General features: G+C 36.0%; 1 protein-coding gene across 1 annotated transcript in view; it reads left to right on the top strand.

Moving 5' to 3' along the window:
- Positions 1-24,250, top strand: part of ERC2 (ELKS/RAB6-interacting/CAST family member 2) — a 401,801-nt gene that overhangs the window by 80,101 nt on the left and 297,450 nt on the right. Inside the window, exons 5-6 of the mRNA XM_071755842.1 lie at positions 4,663-4,818; positions 8,656-8,823. Coding sequence (XP_071611943.1) covers positions 4,663-4,818; positions 8,656-8,823 — 324 coding nt within the window. The remainder of the gene's footprint in view (positions 1-4,662; positions 4,819-8,655; positions 8,824-24,250) is intronic.

The following is a 24,250-nucleotide window of genomic DNA, read 5'->3' as shown; positions in this document are numbered from 1 at the left end:
TGAAGTGCCTGTCTCCCAAAAACTGAGGTACATCATGGAGCTCATGGCATTCAGAGAAAAGTCACCAGAATGTTTTAAAATATTACCAAAAAGTAAATGACTTTAGGAGCTTAATTTTTTTGTAGTTTAACAAATAGACAAATATGAAATGACAGGGCAAAGATATTACAGTCTGTAGGTGTTTACCTGAGATATCTTAATTAATAAAAACAACAAAGGAAAAAAGCAAAAAACATCCTCTCCAGTAACCAAAGGAAATGTAAGAAATCTATTTCCAATTACAGTGTTTGGTAACTACAGGTTGCAAATGCACACTAGAACATGGTGTGTATATTTAACAGCATTCATGTAATTTTGACTTGTGCTATTTTAACCTTTCAGTATATTATGGTTGCTTAGAAGAACAACAGAGAAATACTTCTTACTAGGGCCTGTGGTTGGAATACAAGGGGCTGCAGTTTCAAGCTGAAAGGGGATAGATTTAGTTTGAGCATAAGGGAGAAATTTGTCACAATGAGAGTGGTGAGACACTGGAACAGGTGGCTCAGAGAAGTTGTGGATCCCCACTCCCTGGAAGTTTTCAGCATCAGGTTGAACTGGGCTTTCAGCAACCTGGTGTAGTGCAAGATGCCTCTGCTCATGGCAAAGGGGTGAAACCAGATGATCTTTAAAGGTCACTTCCAACCCAATCTATTCAATGATTCTAAAATATTGTTCGAGAACTTCAAGATTAAACCAGAAATGAGTTGCCTACAGGTATGGCATAACACTAATTCCAAGGGTAGGGTATTGACTATTCTGCATTATACATAGTCTGTAAACATGAATGTAAAAGTCTTTAAAATGGTAAACTGTAAAGTAAATTAAAATATTTGTGGTTTACCTTGCTTTCAGAAAGAGTCATCTTTATGTATTGATTCAGCTTTGATATTTCAGGTATGGGTTTGGTTCTGAAAATGTGTCTGTGTGTTTGCAGTGCAACATACTCTTACTGCTAAGATTGCATGCACTTTCACTTTCCCTGGTCTTCAAAGATAAACCTGAAATACTCTATTAAATGGACAAAATTAAAAAAGCATGTAGTTAGCGTATTCCTGTATGGACTGTTGATAGCATGTGTGAATAAATTTTATTAAATGTCAAGTTTCAAGTATTTGCTTGTGGTTGCTTGTTGAATGCCCTACAAGCAAAATTTTCACATAGTTTAAATTTATCAGGTAGTTGAAAGCATGAAGAGCAGCATTTCAGTACTTTTCATTTCAGAGTAAGACAGACTGGAATACTCTATGACTATTTTTCTGTTCAGGAAATGTGCTATAGCACTCCTGTTGTAAGGACTGGGTATACAATATTCATGACACTATTGTGGAAAGTCATTTGTATACTTAGTCTCTTTTCCACCATGGAAGATTTTCCTCGGCATCAGGACACACACTAATTGTTTCATGTTCCAGAAGAGATTGATTTCTGCTAGGGTCAGCACAGAAATAGCCCTAACCTGTCTCACAGAATATTTGCTGTGCTGTTCTGGTAATGGAGATGAGGAAGAAGTACTGGATGCTGTTGGAAGGGGGGAATAGATTAGAGAGAGTACTCTGATCTGTATCACAAATCCTGCTATATAATCTCTTGTCTTTTAAGGGGACTGACTGGACAAATCTGCACAAATGTTAGATTACTGTAGAACTTGGATGATGTTTATTAGTACCAGTTAATACTAAGATGCAAAGGAATCTTTGTGATTCCATACAGACCCACGTAGTTTATTAGAATGCTGCTAATGTGGCTAAGTCTTAGAGGTTCGAAGGAAATCCTCATCTGTTCCTATTTCAGCTTCTGAAATATTGCCAGACCCTATGCCACAACAAGAGCTGGTTTAAAATTTTCCAATTGAAGTTCTCTGTGGGAAAATGCTGATTCAGCTGAGTTGGAAGGTTTTATTTGAGATGGGTCTATTCTATTGAAACTTTTAGTGAAAGCAAAGCTAAGGACTTTCTATCCATTTTGTAACTCAACCCAACTCCCTTGTGGCAGCACCCATTGGGAGCTCCAGGCTGTCTGTATTGTATTTGACCTACAAGGCTTCTCACTTTATAACTATTGTCCAGACAAGAACCCTCAGTTTTCCTGACCCAGCCAGCAGCCTGTCTAGTGTGTCTGCAGACTTGCCAATGCTGTATTGTTCATACATTAAGGGAACAGGACCTTTGACTCCTTGAACAGTCTGTGAAAGGTGTCTGCTTATCTTCTGTCTTGTCATCACTGATGTTTGTGATAAATTACTCTGAAGCAGATTTTAGTCTTCAAAATTTGTGAGATTTCTGGCTTCTATTACAATAAAAATTAATACAAAATGGAGAGTCACCATTTTCTGGAGGCAGGAAAACTAGTTTTTACACATCTGTAATCACACTGTGCGGAGTCTGAGTGAAAATAAGCTTTTCCTTGGTGAGTTCAAATTTGTTGTTATAAAGTAGAGCAGAAAATGCTTCCAAAAGTTGTTAGTTATTTCTGATAAAGCTTAAATACACCTCTGTGGTGTATAAACTTTCTACAGAGTGTAACAAGGAGTATTATAAATTATTTATGCTATTTTATATTTGCAAACATGTAAAATAAAAGTGTAGTACAAAAACCCAGACTCTTAAAGACTTAGCTGGAGGGATTTGATGAGGACTACTCTCAGATCAGATGTCATAACAAGTCATGTATTAATACATTTCAGTGCAAAACCATTCTCAAGTGCTGCGAAGCTTAGGTTTTCCTTTTGTTTAAAATAATAGGAATAGAAAATATCTAAAATGAACTCTGAGCAAACTGATTTGACTGTAGCATCTGTGAGAGCTACGGTAATTTATCATGCATAAGCCTTAATAGCTCTTAAAATTATTTTTTTTCTCTTTCAATATTTTTATTTTAATGCAGTTTCACCAAATGATAGGGTTTAATGAGAATTCTTCTCCTTTCTTTTTTTCATTCCATCTGAATGGAATCACCTTTAAGTAAAAAATGTATAGGGAAATGTTTTGTGAACAGAAGCGTTAACATCCTAAAAACGTTTATTTTCTGTCATGTGAAGGGCTGGTTATTTAATATAATTATAACTTTTGTTTTAGGTCATTTATACACATTTTGCTCTGTGATATGAGTAAATCTGATGCCATGGACAAATATTAATAACAATTTTAGGATTCTACTATTGGAAATCCATCACGTTAACATTAGCTTACCATGCTAATTTGTTGCATTTTAACTTTAACTTGAAAAACTGTTATTAAAAGAAAAAAAAAAGGCCCATAATTATATCAGCTGTAGTTATATAAGTTAGCAGCTGATTAGAAGTCTCTAGAGTAGAGGTGGGGTTTTTATGTAGGTTTATTTCTGTGATTTGTTTTGTTGTTTGCCTGGTTTTATCCTAAATTGCTAAAGTCGCCTGCATCTATTGTGAAAGACAGTATCACCGGAGCTGTTGTTTTGCTTGCTTTTAGGTACCTAGAGCAAACACTGGAGTACTCTTAGGAAAAAAAAAAAGCTAATTTTGAAAAAAAGAAACAAAGCTGTAGTTAAGCAGTGTGATTCAAGCTTAGCTTGTCTTGGTTAAAGAATCAATTCAATTGCTCTTTTTTTCCCATATTAGCATTCTAGGTTAACATCCTGATCTTACTGAATCAGTTTTGATTGTGGTTTGGTTTTGTTTTCATTGACCTCAGTGGAACAAGAACTTCACCCAGATCTCTCATTTTTGTTGGATGGTTGCTCCTTCACATTCTTGAGCTGATTGTTCCATCATCTGAATTACAATGTTTTCAATTTCTTGATAAATGCTTGCCAAGAGGGCCTAAAGCAGATTACATGATGGCGTTTTGCAGTGCTCTTTGAAAGAGCAGAAGGTTGTGCAATCACTTTTTAAAATTTTTCTGATTTAGACTGAAGACGTTCGGTCACTTTACAAATAACTCGCAAAAAAAAAAAAAAAAAAAAAATCACTGGGTGCTTCCAGGGCTGTGCTGGCACACGTATCAGCCACTGTCTGTGTTGTAGGAATTGAGTGGTTATGGTTTCCTTTATTGTTTTAGACTGTTAATAAAAAGCACTAAATCCTGTCTTAGTGATGTGACTGAATTAGTAGAAGAAAAGTATGTGATGAGCCAACCTGTCTTCCTCCTGACAATAAGCAGAACTCTGGGAATTGTGAAACTCAGCCTCAGGCTGAATCCTATCATGAAGTGGCCTGCAGTGAGGATGGAGTAGCCTTGCTAGGCTAAGCTTTGTGTGTAAGAGCTTGGAAAAATAACCTGGCCTAGATGGTTGCCAAAGCAAACAAGGTATGTTGTTATATACACATCAGAAATAGGAGATCTTCCATTCTCCTTTGATCCCTGTGTAGGAATGAAGGAGGAATTTTGACCAGGACTTCTCCTCTAACAGAGTGCACAACAGAACACAGCATTGCACATTTCTTTGTGGGTGTGGAAGAGATCTACCTTCTGCATTCTTTAAGCCCAAATCAGTAGAATTACTCTTGGTTTATGCCATGTGCAATATATATTTGTACCATCTATCTTTCCTATCTTATTACTTCAATGTTTCTGTAAGTACAGCTATAATTTTGTTACACTTCGATGGACAAGTTTCATATCAGTGTCTTTTTTCATAACTCAGGATACAAAAATAGCTTCACTTGAGCGCAATATAAGAGATCTTGAAGATGAAATACAGATGTTAAAGACAAATGGAGTTTTGAATACTGAGGATCGAGAAGAAGAAATCAAACAAATAGAAGTTTACAAGAGTCACTCAAAGTTCATGAAAAACAAGGTAAGGTCTTATAAAGTAGCTTAATGCTGTTTAAGCAATGGAAATAAAAGTTTTAACTTGACCCTTTTCAACACAAGCAGCTCTCTGCTTGTCTTTTTGGGTAAATCTCTGCTATGCAATACTCATTTTTTTTAATTAGTTCAGAATGTTGACTTGCACCATTTTGATACATCTTCAGTTGTGCATTTTTTTTCTGGGTTTGACTGTAGTTTTGCAATAGTAGTATGCTGTTCCATAAATTATGCCAAACTGTAATCTTCCAGAATTTTGAAGACTTGCAATTTGATGATTTTGTTCCTCCAGAGTACCTTTCATTTCAGTTTGTTGTACATAGATAATTATGTGTTGACCACAAGCTGATAGTGCCTGTGTGATAATGTAACACATTTCCTGCTACCAAGCTCACAAAACAGTATTCCTTTCATTATTTTAAATTACATCAGATTTAAAGCTTGGTTGTCCCAGACAGTCTTTTTATCTCCTTTTATTTTGTTTGCTCAGCTGCTGTCCAGGTAAAGATGAGCACTCCAAATAGTCTTTCTTGTGAGTTGTAATATTTCCTTTCTGCAATTTTTGTAATTGCCTTAAAATTGTAATAAATATGTCTAGTGTTACATATTGTAGTGATTTATCCCCAGCTTTCTACCTTGAATGTGTTTTGATTATGAACTAATAAAATACTGAATTGAAGTACTGCATAAAAATTAAAAAAAATGCTTGAAATTATGGACATGGAAGCTGGTGGTTCCATTTTCATAGAAATTGAGGTTTTGGCAATGTCATTGAAAATATATTAATTATAGGCTAAATTAAGATGGGGTAAAACAAGTCACAGCATCCTGAAGTAGAAATACTGAAAGTGAAAGCCACCCATCTCATCTCTTGGAGTGTATTAAAAGTTTGATCACAATGCCAGAATAAAATCCAGGCAAACAACTCTTGTAGTCATGACTATTACGAAATTTTACTTTATTTTAGAAGTCATTCCATCCTAGTTATTTGTGCTCTTATTCCATATAGTATTTAGAGGGTTTTGTGTATGTGAAAATTGGATGTGTCTGTGGCTTGATTCAGTTTCTCTGAAACACTATACTGAAGGAGCTCCAAAAAAAACCTGCTCTCTCTAGAGGCCATGTAAACAAAAAAAGCAGGAGTTAATTGGCTTAAAGTGCCTACCACTCTCTGTTGATGCTAAAAATATGTAGTGATGTTACTCTTTAAGTACAAAGTTTGCAATATCAGGTAGAGAAATACCATTACCAACCTCTCAGATTTGGGCAAGCTAAGATTCAGAGGAAGTATGCATTGTCTGTGGCCAAAAAATGAAACTGTGAAACCTTCTGGAGAATGTTTTCCATGATTTTCAGGTCTGGGGGATTTTTTTGTTCTGGTGTTTGTTTTTTTGTGGTTTGTTTTGTTTTGTTTTGTTTTTTCCCCCCTTGTATCAGGAGATTAGGAGATCTTGACTTCTGGCTGTTGGCTTTCAACAATACTTAAAATGTAGAAAAATGAAAATGTTTGGAAATCTGCTGGAGACAGAGATTTATTTCATGCCCTGTTTAATTCTTTTACACACTAATAGATATTGCAGAACTTTACATCTGGGTATATTTGCTTTTTTAAAGATTCCTTTTAAAAGTTTATGTGGTTTCTTACTATGCCTTTGGTATATTTGACATTTTTTTTTTTTAATGGAAGTTCTAGTACATTTTCACCACTATACTGTATTATGAAAAGGCACCAGCGAAAGGCATAATTATTCAACACAGCTTTGGGTGTTTGTCAGTTGTTTTTTTTGTTGTGTTGTTTTTTGTTTGTTTGTTTTAAATTTTTTTTATGGGAGAGCTCTAACACAAATTAATGGTCTTGGCAGTTTCTAGGTTGTGTAGCCAGAACTTTGCACTAAGCAAATTCTGTTTCTGCAACCCAAAGACCTTACCTGTGATGAAAACGAAGCTTTTTTTTTTGGTGATTCTTTCTCAGAGTGTGTGCTGTGTCTGGGGAAAAAAGTGGGAAGAGTTTTCTAGGAGAGATTAAGCATCTGTGATGTTCACATGGGTCTAATGTAAAAGATGTGATGTAATTCAGGTGGCTGCAGATCTACATTTTGTCTTTATATCTTGTAGACAGATTTTCCCATGGATCAGTTTGTATACATTTTTGTCTCAGTTGCCATACTTGCCTGCACGTTCTGGCAATGGATGGAGAAAGGTGGTTTGCTTTCAGAGATTTTTTTCTCTTGCAGTTTCTTAACTGCACTCTGCATTTTCTTGACATCTGTTTTTTGCATGCTCCTTTGCTTCTGTTTTGATATTTTCAAACTGTGAAGGCAATTGCTTTTAGTGCCAGTGTAGATTCTTGGTATTATATAGTAGCTCAGGGGTGACCAGCCAAGTATCTTAACCAGCTGGGCATGGTCTGTAGTTCGTAGAAGCAAATTTTTTTTTTATTTCATTTTTAATGATACACTTGCAACATAAACCAAAATAGAAATATTTTGATCAGCATTAAGTATTTCCAGTGACTGCACCATATAATATCCAGTCTGTGAAATATTACAGTATGTATGTCTTTAGGATGTGGTTGAGTACAGTCTGCCTGTGGATACATATTCTTGTTTTCCTGGGGACTTTTGAATCACCTTCCATCTAAGATTTCCAGATTTATTGCATCCCAAATGTCTGTTGGGATGTTACTGATGGGAAAGAGTTCTTCTAGCACTGCTCTGGTTGTTGCAGAATTGAAACTTGAATGTTAAAGAAAAATTTCTCAGACTTAGTCATCAACAAAAATTTTGAAATAAAAAGGAAATGTGGTTTCTCTGAGTTACTGAGGTGAAGGAAGGCATTTTGTTTCAAATAATCCTCATGAGATGATATATCTGAAGTCATCTGGTGACCAGTGTAATTTCACAGAACTTTAAGACAAGTAGTTGTATGTCACCTAATTCACCATCCTTCAGTATTATTCTGTGTATTGTCCAGTGCTTTCTTTAGATTCATTACTCTATATCCACCACAGTTTTGAGTTCTGTGGCTACCCCTCCCAGTTACCATTGTGGAAAGGGAATAATCACAATTACATTACATTTAAATTCACTTAAATTCAGAAGCTCTTTTTTAGTGACTGGGTTTCTGCTGTTTTCCCCTAGGATATGCTTTTACAATCTTACAGAGCTTTCACTCTGTGGAATTTTTTATTATATTTTACCCAGATTTCTTTTAAGTTAATCGCTTTGGCTTGGCTTTTCTAATACCTGAGAATTCCATATGAAGTGCCAAAGAGCAAAAAAAGAGGTGAGGATGGTGGGCACAACACAGTTGTAACATGAGCACGGTTAAAATTCCACTTCTCTGTTTTCCTTTCCCAATTAATATGCCTGCTTTTGCTTATCAGGCTCCTAAAAAGCCTTGATTCACTCTGGTCAGTGGTAAGTCACAAGAATCATGCTTTTGGAAGGAATGGGCTATTGGATTGAATTTATACTTTTATGAATAATTTTCCCTAAGCATTTTTCCTTTTCTCACACAGGATAAATTCCTTTGAACTTAAGTGAGGTCCATGGTGAATTTATAGGCTACATCATCATGGATAACCTTAAAGAGTTTTCCTTTTAATTACTGCAAGAACAGGATAATCATTCATAAAACAGAGCATGTTAAATTACAAGAAACTCAATTGAAGTTGTGAGTGTAAAGAATCCAAACTTAAATTCTCTTCCAGAACTCACAGGTGCCTGAGTTGTATTGTATCACGGTCACTTACATCTTTCAGCTATGAAGTGGAAATTAAATTAATGATCTAATCTTTCTTTTTTTTTTTTTCCCCATGTTACAGATTGACCAACTGAAACAGGAACTCTCAAAGAAAGAATCAGAACTTCTTGCCTTACAAACTAAGCTTGAAACCCTTAGCAATCAGAATTCAGATTGCAAGCAACACATCGAAGTGCTTAAAGAGTCACTTACTGCCAAAGAACAGAGAGCTGCCATACTTCAGACAGAGGTACTGAATCTTCTAGTCATAGCATGCAAGAGAAATAGTTAATAGCATTTGTCAAGGTGGTGATGTATGTGCTGCCTGTCTATGTAGAAGGCAATTTGTTAAAGAACAGTGAAATAATTTAAAATCCTTTAAATGACAAAATATTTGTTAAATAGATTTTTTTGTAGTATGTCTGCTCTCATTTTAGGATTTTTTAGAAGTGCCTAATTGCCTAATTCTCATTCTTCTGTGGGGAAACTGGGCCTTTAATGGCTTGGTTGTTGTGATGTGATTCCTCGTTTCTTCATCTGTTAGTTGACTGAGTCTTCGTTTTAGTTGCTATGGCTTGATGCTTCTTTTTTACTGTGTATTTCTGTATTTCTGAGTTAAGGCACTGATGTAATTTGAAGTGATCTCTTGAACAGTGCATTATACCAATCTGTGCTTATTTCAAGTACAACCAACATTTATTACAAATTATGAGTAATTTCAGTCTTTTAAGTAAGTCATTGCATTAGCTGTGTATGTATCTGCAAAGTCAGGTGATATACAGGTAGTGGAATACAAAGTTGATGGCTGTCACATTTGATGGAATGTGTAAATTCGGTGTTAGAAATGCTGTCACTTCATTTCCTGCAGTTTGAAAAAACTCCATAGACTTGGAGCACACAATATTGGTTAAATTGACTCCTGTTGTAATTTTTTTCCTTTCATTTGTAATGTGTGTACTCCTTATAATGCACAGAAATACCTGTGAAATTCAGTCCTACAGTGCAAACAGTTCCCCTGCAAAGAACTGTATTGTTTAAGGTATACAGGAATCTTACAGAAAGTTTCAAATTTCTGCATATGATTGACAGAACAAAGTAATTGATAGTTCACAGGTAAAAACATCAGCAATTTTGGCAGATCTCAATGTAGCTTTTGTGTAGTAAAGGTTACGTATCTTAAATCTTGGGCTGTGCAGATCTGTTTTGCAAGATTTTTATTACCTGTCATGCTGCTGAGGATACTGATGAATTCCATTTGCTCTCCACTAATTTGATTTCCTAATTTTTCATCAGACCGTTAGGTATTCAAGACATTACAGTCTTATGGGTGGCAGATGGGCAGTGCTAAAAAGAAATGAATCTACAATGCTTTTGATGAAGGGCTGCTGGAATTGTGCAGTCCTGGTTTCTCTTTCCAGTTTTTACATAAAGCTGTTGAGCTTGAACTTTTATGTGAAGCACTTTAAGTTGAAATTAGGTGTAACTGCCTGTTGATGTGCAGGTAATGATTGTGTTGTGTCTGCTTATTGTTAGTCTCAAAGGGAAACCAAATGAAAAATTGATGTTAAAATAATCAGACAGCTAACTTGATAGAAGGGATGTTCTATAATAGCATAGAATGAAGCCTTTTCACTTAGTCTAATATAATTTTATTTGTGACATAAGTGATTGTAATATTTCATACAACTAATATGAGTTTCTTCCAGCTTTATTCTTCCAGAATTTTGGGGGCTTATTTCATATGCATTCTTATCAGCCTTCAGTAATTAAAATACCTTATGATTTGATGAAGCTCTGAAACACTGCAAGGTGTTTTATATTCCCTATAGGTGATTTCCATTTTCTGCATTGAGGAGTGTGTGTAGGTAATGATTCATCAGACAACAGTTTCTTGAGGTTTTTTTCTCCTTTTAAGATATGCTTATAAAGGGATTTGAGGAAAGTTGATAAATTATGTCCACCTCTTCTGGGAAGTAATTTTACTTAAAATATTCTCTAATTGTCTCTTCATATAAAGAAGCCTTTTGGCAGAAGGGTCACATTAATGTAACTTTTTTTTTTCTGGGAGATCATGTGAAAATGAAGGCCTCTAAGTACTGGGTTAATACCAGGCTTCATTTTGTGAAATTATACATCTTGAGGTGGATTAGAAGCAAAATAAAGAAAAAAAGTTCTAACTCCAGTTATACACATCTATTGATGCAGCCACTACTTGAATTTGTTTACCAAATTTTGATCTACTAGCAGATTTAAAATGGGAGAATAACTTAATGTGCCTCAAAATTTCTTCTACTTCTTTTTGAAAAGACATAATTATAGGTTGTCTTATATGCACCAGTTACCTATGAGGCAGAGACTTTAAATAACCCACATTAAACTTTAAATTATAACAGCAACTTACTTGATGTCATAATACTTGAATAACTTGCATACTTTGGGCAATATTAATTACAGCTCACTTTACTCCATTTAAGAGGCACTGGATGTACTTTATGGTGGAGATGTAGTGCATCTCTGCTGAAAAAGATCATTACTTATATGTTAAGTAGGTGGAAATAAAACATTGTGTACCCCTTAGTTTATCGAGCCACGACTTATCAGGAAAGAACAATTCTTTTGTTTTTTATTTTCAAGCCCCAGTCTTGTTGCAGGCCACAGGCTGTACAGCTTTCCGTCAGGAAGATTGTAGATATTCAGGGGTTGGAAATAAAGACTGCTTTCTGAAGTTAAATGATACTGAGGCTCACAGAAGTTTTGTGATTAGTTTGAACATAGTTTCTGCCTCTTTTGCATAGACTTTGAATCTAGAGCTTCTTAAAACTACTGAGTTACCCAGTCCTGTTTCTTGGAATAAAGTCTTAGAGCAGCTTCCAGCTAGCCATAAGAAATACACTTATAACCAAACACAGGGTTTGTCATAAATTGCTGTGTAACTGCCTGAGAGTGTTTTGCTTTCTCTAATAATCATGAAAACAAGTGGCAAAGCTCTGTGTCCAAGCAATTTCACAGAGCAGAAAATTAGATTCCTCAAGGCTGACGTGCATGTTCTAATTATGTTCTATTGTTACAGATTTTTAAGACCCTCAGAATTTCAGCTCATTCTTTACCACCCTGCTGTATGCGAAGGAGTTTCTCTGATTAAAAATGATTGCCAGAATGTCTCTTCTTCACAAACTATTTTGTTACAGCTTCCAGATGGAATAGCAGTTTATCAGAGAAAGAGTCACTTAAACTGTGGGCATTCTGGATAAATCTGCTGGAGCTCTGAGAAACAGAAAAGCTGGACAGCAGCTTTGTATATTATTGAATTTGTAAATTGCTGTGTCTGCTCCTTTGTAGGCTAAAGTCCTTATTTTTTATCAAAATTTAAACAAAACAGGACATATCCTTAAGTGAAAAAAAGGTTAATACAAAATAATTATTAAGGCTGCAAAACACTCATTGGATAAAGTAAGTCTGGGGGGCTTTAGAGCTGATCTTCATCCCAGTGTTATGAAGTGGTTGAAAGGCTGTTTGCATTTTTTTAATTCAGGGTGTGCCTCCCTTTTTCTCTTACTTCTTTTGCCTGCTTATTTGCCCTTGATATATTTTGAGTGACCAGTGGGCAAACACGTGAGCAGTAAGAATGGAGCACTTCTTATGTTTGGTTGGTTGTATGCTTCATTGTACATTTTAATTAACAAGTTCATACCTTCAGTCTGCATTCTGTTACTACATCCTGTATAAACTAAATATGATGCAGCAAGCCAGAAAAATTGAAAACAATACCTTAAAGTTTTCCTGAACTTCCTTTATACCTACTTTTTTGGTAATTACTTTGTAGATACCAACTTCATATAGCTCAACAATATCTGTCTTCAGTACTCAGAAATATCCTGTCTTTCAAAAGGATCTTTTAAATTTCCATTTAATCTTGAGCCTGGAGAACTCTGGGGGAGTGGAGGAAATGTTTAATCTCATATGAATCTTGCTGAAAGTGTTATATTTGTTTATGTTACATTTGTTATGTAGTCACATAAGACTAAATGTGAACGAATTTTTAAGTATCAGCAGAGGCCATTCATATTTTTTTTCTGTCATGTATATACTAAACTGTGTTAAATTAAGTAACAAAATAACAAATCAAAAGCTCCTCTAATGAAGCTCCTACATTTCCTCCAGGAAATACAATCCCTGCAACAAGAGAGATATGATAGGACAGAGGGGTTTTCTGTGTGTTAAACCCAGGAGCCTTCTTACTGAAGATCTGAGAATGAGCACCTCATTTCTGTAGTGATCAAACCTGCTGGCTGCCAGGGTAGATGAATGAGGAATAAAAATATTGCTCTGTCAGCTGGGCTGTCTCTATGACCTGGGACTTAAGCTGACTGAGACCTCAAGTATGCCGTGGTATCAATCCATCAGTGATGCTAGAGGAAGCAGTTGAGTTGTCTGCAACCAGGAATTTGGAAAAGATTTTGTTTGCTTAGAGCAGCTATCTCCAGGCCTCAGGTCTTGTCTAAAGGGAGGGCAATAGCTTCCAGCAGCAGATGGGAGAGCAGCTGCAGGGAGGTGCAGGGCAAATGGCAGCCCTCCAGCAGGTGGAAATCATTATGGAAGGAATTTTTAACTGTACAAACTATTGTTGTTCCCAGATGAGTAAAGTTAATAACATTTTAGCCTGTGTTAAACCACACTCCTTTCTTCCTCTTTGTAGAATAGATAGTTTTTGCTAATTATCATTGTAGAGTTTTATGCTGCCCTAAAACATGCTCATAACCTGCCTTGAAGGGCTTTCTAGAGATGAAAGTAACCATTAAAGGCTAGCTCTAACTCTGAGCTGAATTAAGCTATTGGTAGTTGCAGTGTCAACTTCCTGATTAAACAGGATTACTTTGTAATCATCTTGTTGTGATTAAATCAGCTTAGTAAGTCCTGTAATAAAGGAAATCTTCAACAGGATCTCAGTTACTTCATAGCAAGCCTTTTATTATTATTGAATTAATGTCACTCTCTAGGTTATCTTCAGGTTTTAGAGACAGCAGAAGCATATGATGCATCAGAATGTGATTCTTAGAATGATGTTATGGCTGGGGTTGGAAGGGGGCTCTGGCAGTCAATTATTCCTGCTCAAGCAGGGTCACTTAGAACTGGTTGTCCAGGACCAGCTCCTGATGGCTTTTGAATACATCCAGGAATGGAGACTCCACAACCTCTCTGGGCAACATTATCAGTAATTCAGTAATGTTCCCTGATGTTCAGGGGGAGCCTCCTATGTTTCAGTTGGTGAATATCAGTGACAAATAGAGGGGAAGGATCAGCTCCCTCAGCTTCCAGGCAACACCACTCCTCATGCAGCCCTTGCCTTTTTAGCTGCAAGGGCAAGTGGTGTCCACCAGGATGATGAGGTCCTTTCCTGCAAAGCTGCCTTTCAGCTGGGTGGATCCCAGCATATACAGATAGATGCATGGAGTTGTTCCTCCCCCAGTCCAGTACTTAGTATTTCCTTTCCCTGAACTGCATGGAGTTCTGTAAGCCCATTTCTCCAGCCTGTCTAGGTCTGTCTGAATAGCAGCATCACTGTATCAGCAAACTAGCTGAGGCTACACTCTGTTCCATCATCCAGATCAATAATGAAGATGCCATATTGACCCCTTGGGGGGAGAGGGGGAGCCAGTATTAGTTCTACCTGAGTTCCCTGATTCTACTTGATACTCCTCTGCTTCCCTCCATGAGTCTCACAAGCCGAGTCTAATAGGGCATGGGGCCCTATTATTTATTAATTGATATTAATTGAAGTTTCTTGAAGTTCAAGTATCTCTGGAAGTTAATTAGTTTTATTTTGTTTGTGTTTGTTGTTCAGTAGAATATGTTGTTTTTTGTATCATTTCAAATATAGAATTTTCATGACGTCAGGAAAATTATCTTGGAAAATATTACTGACATAAAATACAGTTTAATTTTGAGCTCTTTCTTACATAGTTTGTTTCAGTAGTCAGAAATTAAGTGTAAGCAGAGTTATAATGATTCTTAATTTCTGCAGAGTGTTGACTACTATGAAGAGGCATGTCTAGTGAATCTGCTTATTCAGACAGTTGTTTTACATGTATTGTAGCAGATAATCAGAAATAATAGGACAAGAGGATATTTTTTCATATGAGTATTCAAGCAATGGTAACTGGATCACATTTCAGGTACTTTGTCATGTGATGTGAGAAAAATTAAAAGCAATAGTAAATAAGTCTAGATCTAAACACTCTGCTTTTTGCATGGGCTTTCTGTTGTCTCAGTGATGGCATTGTTTGGGTTTTTTAAAAATAGTTTTGTTCGACTTAAACAGCTATAATTTGAAGTTTTTATTGACAGCTGAAATAAAAGATATAATCCTGTGATATAATCATCTTTGCAGTGACAGGCACTTAAGTACTTCTTTTAAAAACAGGAAAAAACCTTACATATATTGCTGCCAATACATTAATTTCTGTTGTGTAGCTCTGTGGAGAAAAACATTAATTGTGACAAAACCATACTTAGCACTTAGTGCATCATTGCTTTTGGATAACACACCTGCAGACTGGCAGGTGTTCTGCTTTGAAGGTTAATGAACTGTGAAATAAGTAAATGTCTACAAAGAATTTTTGTAAATTGTAAGCATAGTTCTGTCAGTGGAGAAAAGGGATCAGAAGTCTGTACTGTAACTGAATACTGATGTGTTCAGTGTACATGTATTAATATGGAGAACCTGATAAAAACTAAGAGGAAAGCTGACTACAACAGGTATTTATTGCAGTCTGTTTTTTCTTTTAAAGAAATCTGTCTATAGAGAAGAGTTGTGAAATGACTGACTTCTTACCTGTCCTTAGTTGGCACAAAGAGCAAATAAAAGCAAATATCACTAAATACTTGGAACAAAATTACAAACACTTTATTTTTCCTTCTGTTGCATTGTTGGTGCTTGAAATGTAAACCTGCTTTTAATTTTTCAATAATGTAACTATAGTTATTTCACTCAAATTTTTACTTTTCTAAGTTAGAGTTTTAACTTGGAAATTGTATTTCTCTACTGTTTTGTGACTTGTCTTGTTTCAGATCAGGATGGGTCATTTCAGTGTGGTCTCTGCTGCTAGTGTGTTGTTCTGGTGGATCTCCTGTGCATGCAAAGGAAGGATCACCCCCTTTGAAAAACACTATTCTGGAGGCTTGTGTAGCATTTACTCTCTCTATCACTCTGCAGCTTTTTACAGCTTTCTTGACAATGTGTTGCATGTGTCAGACAGCTTTAACTCAGGTGGAATTTGCCAGTCATTTCACTTATACAGTTTTCACATTTTGTTGGGTGCCTTTTTGACAATTTGGAATGAGAGAGGAAAATACTGACAAGGCAGTAAATTCAGGGTTAAACTGAAAGAAAACTTAACCTAGCAAAGTGCTATGTTTCAACAACAGCTTGGATGAATTTTTAATTATTTTATTGACAGGATTCTGAATATTATTTTCCTTATAACTATGTGGTGCTAGAGGGCTTTTTACTTCCTCCTCCCTTCCTTATTTAACTTTTAAAAGGAAAGAAATCTGTAGGTTTTGGTAACATAGGGCAATATGAAATTAAGCCTCTTGTGAAAACTTGTGAGATATCAATTGTTTCATAGGTGACCTGCTAATATTTCCCTAATTTTTAAGGAAACATCTAAATAAGATCAGCTTAGGCAAACAGCATTTATACACTTCACGTCATAATTGATAACATTATATTATTAGGTATTCCTTTACATTTCTCTAATACTCATCAGACTTAAAATCATCAAGTAATGTAGGTAGTGTGAGAATTTTTGAAAGATTGTTATAGGTAAAACATATACTATCTCCTGCAAAAGAAGCAGCAGCTGTATTTTCTCCTGAGTTTTCTCCCGAGTCTGTCATTATTTGGTATATTTTCAGCTAGCTGGTGTGGCACACTTAACAGAATTCCAGTTTTGTGGCTTTAATTTTCCTTTTCTCATAAAACAAAAGCTTCTTTTTCATTTTTCTAAATTGGACAAAATAGAAACTCGGACACAAATGTACTACTTCATTTAGACAAATGAAGGATAGTGTATGTGTGGCAAAAGCTGCCTTTCTGAAGCAGATTTGGTACTTAACTGCCATGACTTCCCATGGTAGAGCTGTGAAGTTTTATAGCCTTAAGGCTTTAGTAAATAAAAATCCTTGGGACTGTTGGCTGGCACACACATATGGGAACAATCATCTTAGTTTCCAGTTGTTGCAGGGAGGAATTGCAGTTGTGCACAGCGAGCCATGAAAGCAGTGGTCTGACACTTAAAAAGAATCTGGGCTAAACAACTACTGTGCGTGATAGCACCTAGTTAAATAAGGATATTAATGTCCTTAGAGCAAAAATTTTTGAAGATATGTAGTTAATGAGAAGGCTGTGAATTTAATTAAAATACAAAATGTTGTCAAAGGCAGGATGCTAATTAAAATTTGTACTTGACTAGGTTAAAACTGCTTGTAACAAAGTTCTGAAATCATCTGTCTCCTTTGAAAAATGTGCTTTTTAGATCTTTGGTTGTGTAAGTGGTTAATGATGTTAGAAAACTCTTCAGTTAGTTGACTGGGGTGTAGTTCTCCATTTGTTTGATTCTTTTCCTGTGATTCTTTTAATGCATGACATTTTATTTTAATGTATGGCATATAACTTAAACGTAAGCAATCTGTAGGCATGCTTTAGCTGCCTATTTTAACCTAAGGGGTCAACCTGAACATGTAGAGGCAAACTTTAGTTCTTTTATTTTTGTAATGTGTGGTCAATTTTTCCAAGTTCACTAACAGTATTCCTTTAAAATAGGTTGGTTTTGTAGATTACTCATATTGTGCTTGCAAATCACCATTGCCTGTGCTAAGTTCCCTTCTGCTTTCTTTCTGTGGAACTGAGTCTGATGCAAGGTGCACATCACACTGTTAACAGTTGGCTAGAAATAGGCTGAAACAATCCTGGAAATGCAGCCTTAATGAAGACTTTCTTGTCCTTTTGCTTTTGTCTTCCAATTTCTTCCTCAGGTTAAGTAAGTCTAGCAGCTGCTTCTTATCTTTAGAGACCATTTTCTTCCAGCTGCCCTACGTGTTGAGATCAGCATAGACTGGGAAAGACTGAGGGGCTTGTAAATAAAAGCTGTTCTGGATCATGTTCACTGCATGCTTATTTTCCCCTTTAAACTGTACAAACTGTTGATGTTCCTAGAAAGTACTTAAAGTACTTTCCATTAGTTTTATTATTTTTGCACCATATCATTTAATCATTGTTCTGAACACTGTTACAGCAGCACTAAATTGCATAGGGCAGTAGACAGTAGTATTCATAAATACTGCTGTCAGAAATACTGTAGCTGGCTTCCTTTTGTACCTAATTGAAATGAAAATAATTATCTGCTATTATTAATCTGCTATTTCTGTATATTGTAATCTTTTGCACAAATAATATTTTTCTTTTTTCCAAGTAGCTGCACCGTTTGTGGATGCATTCATAAGAGTTTTGTAGAATGATCAGGAAAAGTTACCTCCCTATTGGAAAACGTTTTTCAGTAGTAAATTTTGAATAATTGTAGTTGAAGTATTATTCGCTGAGGACACTGATGTTGCTTTAAAACTTAAGATAAATAATAAAGAAATAAGACAATTTCTGTAAATTACTATCAGTAGGAAGCAAAGTTAGTAAGGTTCTTTTTCTTTGCATATCTGCAAAACCTGCTCAAGGTGCCTGTTTGCCTTATCCAGTCTCACAGAAGTGATTCTTTGGGCAGTGGCTGGCATGGAACACTGGTACTATCGTAAAGGTTTGTGCTAGAGGTACATCTTTCATCTTTGAAATAACATACATAGCAAAATAATGTAAAAATAAGCAGAGTCCGTACAAGTCAATGTATATTTATATAAATATAAATATTTATATTTATACCTAGATTTCTCTGCTTTCTGTAAGGAACAGTAAAGTTCCTAAAATTATAAAGACTGAAAACTTAATTTTATGCAATATCTAGTCAGATGCACACTATTTGAGTTTCAAATAAAGCAATCTTTTCCCTTGTTATTAATTTATTTAATTTTTGAGGTAAATTTAAGTTTCATTTACTCTTTTGGCTACAGATGTTCTGTTTTCTTCATTAAAAAGCACAGATAATTACCAGGTGTTTAATTGTGGAGATGCTTCATCATTCTAAATAGGTGATATAAGGGGAAATTACTTTTCTCTTATTGAATAATTTTATTCATTTGTTTTTAGGCCAGTTTCATCTTCCCTGTAAATAAAGTTCTGGCTGACCTTTCAATATAAGGATTAATTGGCTTTCTTATTTATTTTGAAATTTTACCAGACATTGAGGGGAGTTGGGGGTGGGGGGGGTAAGATAAGTTGCCTCCATTTCATCCCATTTTAGGATTTTATGCATGATTTCATAGAGTGGTGGTGAACACAATAGTATATATTTAATACATCTTTTAGGTTTATGTTTGCAACAGACTGGAAACAATTGAGAGCAGTTTTCCTAAGCATAACCATAAACATAATGAAGTTTATCCTGCCAAGTGTCAGGCCACAAATAAAGACAGACACATGTGTGGTCAACCTGCCCTCTGCTTCTAGAAAAAGTGCTGTTGGACCAAATCAGCTAAGCTTAAATCAGGCAGGAAATCTTTGCCAGACTGCAGCTGTGTTGGTTTATCAGCTATGCAAAAGTTCAGGGCTGTCTGCATTGAGTGCCAGTTGCCTCTGTTATCTTTTTCTCTTCTAGCATGATTCTGTGTACCAGTGGTCAGGTAGTGGCTAGTTTGCTCTGTGTCATCTTCTGTCCTAAATTCTGAAGCTGTCTGTCACATACCTCATAAGAGGGTAAGATTAAATGGTGTTTTTTCTCAACAAGCAGTGGTTTCAGGAACTGCTAAATAGGTGAGAATGTTTTGGCATCATGTGTTTCTATAACTTATAACTTTTGTATAACTGAAATCAGCACTCATTTCTCCACTTTTAATTAGAAAAATAAATAAAAAGGAATTATACAGAGGGTGGGAGTGGTCACAGATGTCCTGGGGTGACCAGGGAGAGCATTTGAGCATGCAGGGTTAGAAAAGTCCCAGGCTGAGTTCCCGAAGTCAGCAGCAGATGGGAGTTGGAGGTAGGGACACATGGATTCAGGAGGGCAGGGATCAGGGTGAAAGGCAGATGAATGGATGGAATCCTCCCTTGATGCCAGCAATGGGCAAAGAAGAACTTGACCCTTGTGATCCCTCAGACTTATACTGTATATGGAATGTATGGAGGGGAATACTCCATTTGGTCAATTTTGGTCACCTGTCTGGACTGCTCCTCCCTGAAGGAGGGATGCAGCTGTTACCCCTTCACTTCCTTTCTCTTTCTGGAGCATAAGATGCTTCTCAGAACCTTGCAGTGGCCTTGGTTCTGAATACTTTTCTCTATCTATAATTATAAACATCAAGCATTATCAGCACTAGAAGAAAACATGCCATTAATTTCAGCAGATTCAGCTACTTAGAAGAAACTTAGCTGAAAGTAAAATTACAAGAAAGAAAATTAATTCTATCCTGGTCCAAATCCGGACATATAGCAAGAGATATGAAGAGCAACAAGAAAGGTTTCTAGAGGCATATCAGCAGCAAAAGACAAGGGAATATTTTGGCTCACTGACAATCTTGTGTAAGTGTATATTCTAATTTATGCCAGTGTATTATTTTTTTTTCCTCTCTTTTATTTTAGCAAGACTAACTCCATTTGCAAGCCACCTCATCTTTAAAATATACTTTGCCTTATTAATAAGGATGTGAAGACAAGAGACTGGTCTTTATTTCTGTTCACAGTGGCATAATATAGTTTGTAGTTATTAAAAATGTAGATTACAATTACTCTATCGTTTTATTATTCTATCAATACTTTCCTGAAAATATTAGAATTTGGGTTAAGATAAAACATACTAACAAAAAGGTAAGTGCTCATAGCTAGCTAACAAAGCACATGAATAGCAATGGCTAAATATGAATGAATATAACAGGATGCCACAATAAAGAACAAGATGAGCCTGATTTTCCACATGTACAGATCTGTGATTTATACATTTCACTAGCTTAATAATTGCACATGTATGTCTCAAAATATCTGACATTGTCAAAATACGTTGTTATTGGCAGGTTTGGTTTTTTTCCCTAGAACTTTTAGGCATGTCACGTGGGAATATAATGATTTTTCTTGTTGGTTTGACTATCACTGAACGTAAGATAATATTTTGTGAAAAAATAAGTAGTATTCTGGATGTATGTGTAAGTAAACTCTGCCTTGTGTTTTATTTAAACTTTTGCAATTTTTATGGGTGGATTGTCCCCAGGAAAAGCTGTCTTTTTGTTGGAATGCTGATAGTTTGATTTGAAATCTAACACTATCCTTTGCTTATGTTGGGCCGGATCATTCTTAAGCATTTTTATTAGACTATTTATCTTTTGCAGTTTTTGGCAAACTCTCTTAAATACTTCATGTCTGTAGTGGTTCTCATGGTTTCTAGGCAAGTAGAAACCTTGAAAGATTATCTTTTTTCAACTTTGTAGTGGAAATGATGATAAATTCTCACCACTTGCCTCATGAAAAAAAAATCACAGTATAGCTGGAATTTTGGGACCGTTTTTCTTTTGTGCAGTGCATTTACTCAGCTTATGCAGCCCAGTTGCTGCAATGCCCCTCTCCAACTCCAGGGAAGTCCTCGGGGAGGGTTGGCTTGCAGGTGTTTCCTCTTTTAGTGTGGGTACTTCCTCCTGTGGTGTGGTGCCAGACTTAGTGCAAGTGCATCTGTTGTTTGTGGTTTTAGTGCAGGAGATTTATGAGACTGACAAATTGAGGTTTAAGTTCAGATGAATCCTAGAATCAGGAAACTTGGGAGGAGGCTGTAGAGGTCATCTAGCCCAAGCTTCATTTCAAAGCAGCTCTTAATTAGGGCAGGTTGCTCATATCTGTTTTGGATATATCAGAGATATGGAGATTCCATAACCTCTATAGCATCTGTTCCAGTAGCTGACCAATCTTGAGGTAAAAAATGTGGGGTTTTATGTCAAGGTGAATGTTCCAGCTGTGCCTCATTGCTTCCCAGTGCACCTATGGGAGGAGTTTGGCTTTATCTTCTCACACCCTCCCACTAAGTAATTGAACTCAGCAGTGAGGGATTCCTGGGGCTTTTTCTTTGCCGTGCACAAACCTGGGGCTCTACCTCTCCTGGTAAGTTTTGTGCCACCTTCTTTCTAGGTGAGTCTCAGTAGGACACATGCCAGTATTATGTCATGCCAGATCAATACTGGGCAAGTCCAAACTGGGTACAGAGCTCCAAGTATGATCCCAGAAGTTCCAGAGACAGGTTCCACGCCCCCAAGATAGGTGCTGCCTGTTTCTCCGGTTTGTTGGCTTTTTTTCCTGCTTGTTTAGCTATTGTTGTGAAGAATCTTGTGTTCTGATGCATAATCCCAAGAATGATTTCTAGAATATGAGATTGGAATTGCAATGTGCTAATAATTCCCCCAAAATATTCTTAGCCATATATGTAAATCCAAGAATTATTATCCAATTGCAGTTCTAAAAGAAACAGTTTGGTGAAAAGCTTATATTATATTTGTTTTGTTATTTAACAGGTCAGTGTATTAAAAAAAAAAATGGAGTAGTCCATCAATAAAAAGACCATCTTTCTTCTCCGACAAAAAAATTATGTCAATTGCAGACCAAAAATTATTAGGCAAATTATTTCAGTGATTATATGTTATTTTCCTCCACTGAGACAGATGCAATTTTTATGATTTGAAGGCTAGTTTATTTGCTTGCTTGTTTGTTTTTTTTTCAAACCTTGCGTTGGTCAGTTGCAGAATTACTGGTATATGGCTTTTCTTAAAGTTTTTGTGTTTTCCCTATTGGCTTCTGTGAGAACAGTGAGCAATAGGTTTTGATGAGCAGCTGCACAAACTGAACATAAAAAGAAGCCGTGACATCAGTTTCAGTCAATTGGGTGGCACCCACTGTCACCTGGCTTCATCTTTTCAGGAAGGAGAAAGAAATCCAGGGCAGGGTTATGTGGTTCCTTGCACCCATCTCCAGCTACTGTGTTGAACCCCACAAGCATCTCAGAGAGAACAGGAATAAAGGCATGGCACACTTTGAAGTTCAGGACCTCTCTTTATTCCTGTTGGTATTTTTGAGCTGGCTGAAAAATGCACATGGGATCTGGGACACGTGGGTAGGAATCGTAACAGAATTCAGATCCACTGTGTTGGATTTCTGTCATCTAGGAAAAAGTCCCTGCTTGGCTATAATAGTTTTATAGGTCTAAAATGCAGTGGCAATAGTTAATGCAAAATTTCAAAATATAAACAACCTTTTTAAATGTCAAATTCAGCAGCTGAGAGTGAACTCAGGATGGCAGCTGTGATGTGCCCTATTGATAAATCAAAATCATAAATTCAAAACATATGTTATGATCTCAGTAATGTAATCCAGGTTATGCTTTAGAGGGTAATGGTTCTGCATTTTGAGTGCTAGAAGTTTACTTTGCCTTTGACCTGATGTCTCAACGTGCACTAAAAGTACACTGCTGCTGTGTTGTGATAAATCGTGTTTGTGCTCAAATGGTAATGTCAACCTAAGTTTTTATTCAAATGAGACATACAGGTTTGATTTATAGTGTAAAAATATTACTGTTCTTACTCAATAAGAATAATATTTTCTTTTCTGTGTTGCTTAAGATGGACATGGAACCTTAAGGTACCAAAATTTAGTAGGGGGGAGGGAGAAAGCTACTTGCTGAAGTAAAGTCTTAAAATGAGTGTGAGAGCATTTTCATACAAGTGATGAGAACCTCCTGGACATGATTGACCTAAATTAGCTTGATTGCTTTTTATCAATTGCAGCTGCACTATTTAGCATAAAAATGCAAAACATCCAAAAATCATTTGCCTTGCAGTGTAGTAGAAAGATGGTTTTAGTTAGTCTTTAAGATGTTTCAAATGTTTATTCTATACAGATTCTCTGAGAGTGGATCCAGAATGTATCTAGTTACAGAGAATTAGTACAGATATTGTAAACTTTGAGAAAATTAATTAAGGAAAATATGCTGCTTTATGAATTACATATTTAGGATTTTCTCTTTTTTTTCCCTTTCTGTTAGTAAGTTAAACTGTTCAAAGGTATTTGTTGTGTGGCATAATCAGACATCTGCTGTAAAAAGCTAAAAGAGAAGGACTAGAACTGCTGGTGTGATGTACAGTTTTCTCACTTGCTTTTTCAACCAGTGGCATGGTTGAAAGAGCCTGAAGTTATGTAAAAATTAATTTATTTCAAAATAAGATGAGAAATTTTAGAGCAGTGTTGAAGATTGGGACCCGTGTTGAAAACTTGTTTGGGGAAATCCCACTAATATTATTTAAAGGCTATGTTCTGTTTATTCAATTTTGATATCTGTTCATTTGCCTTCTTAATTTTGTAGGACTGTACTCCTTGCAAACACAGATTCCTGTTTTTGTTTCAAAGGTTTCTATTTTTAAGTAGCTCAATGATTTATATAGCACGTGACCTGGAGTCTAGTGAAGTTCTGCTTTTTATTCCTTGAAAGCTTAATGTTATCTAATTCACAGGGGAAAAAATAATATATATATATATATATAATGTATGT

Source organism: Heliangelus exortis, chromosome 12, assembly GCF_036169615.1.
Source record: "Heliangelus exortis chromosome 12, bHelExo1.hap1, whole genome shotgun sequence".
Taxonomy (NCBI): Eukaryota; Metazoa; Chordata; class Aves; order Apodiformes; family Trochilidae; genus Heliangelus; species Heliangelus exortis.
Note: the sequence above shows the minus strand (reverse complement) of the source record. Positions and strands in the feature narration are given on the sequence as shown.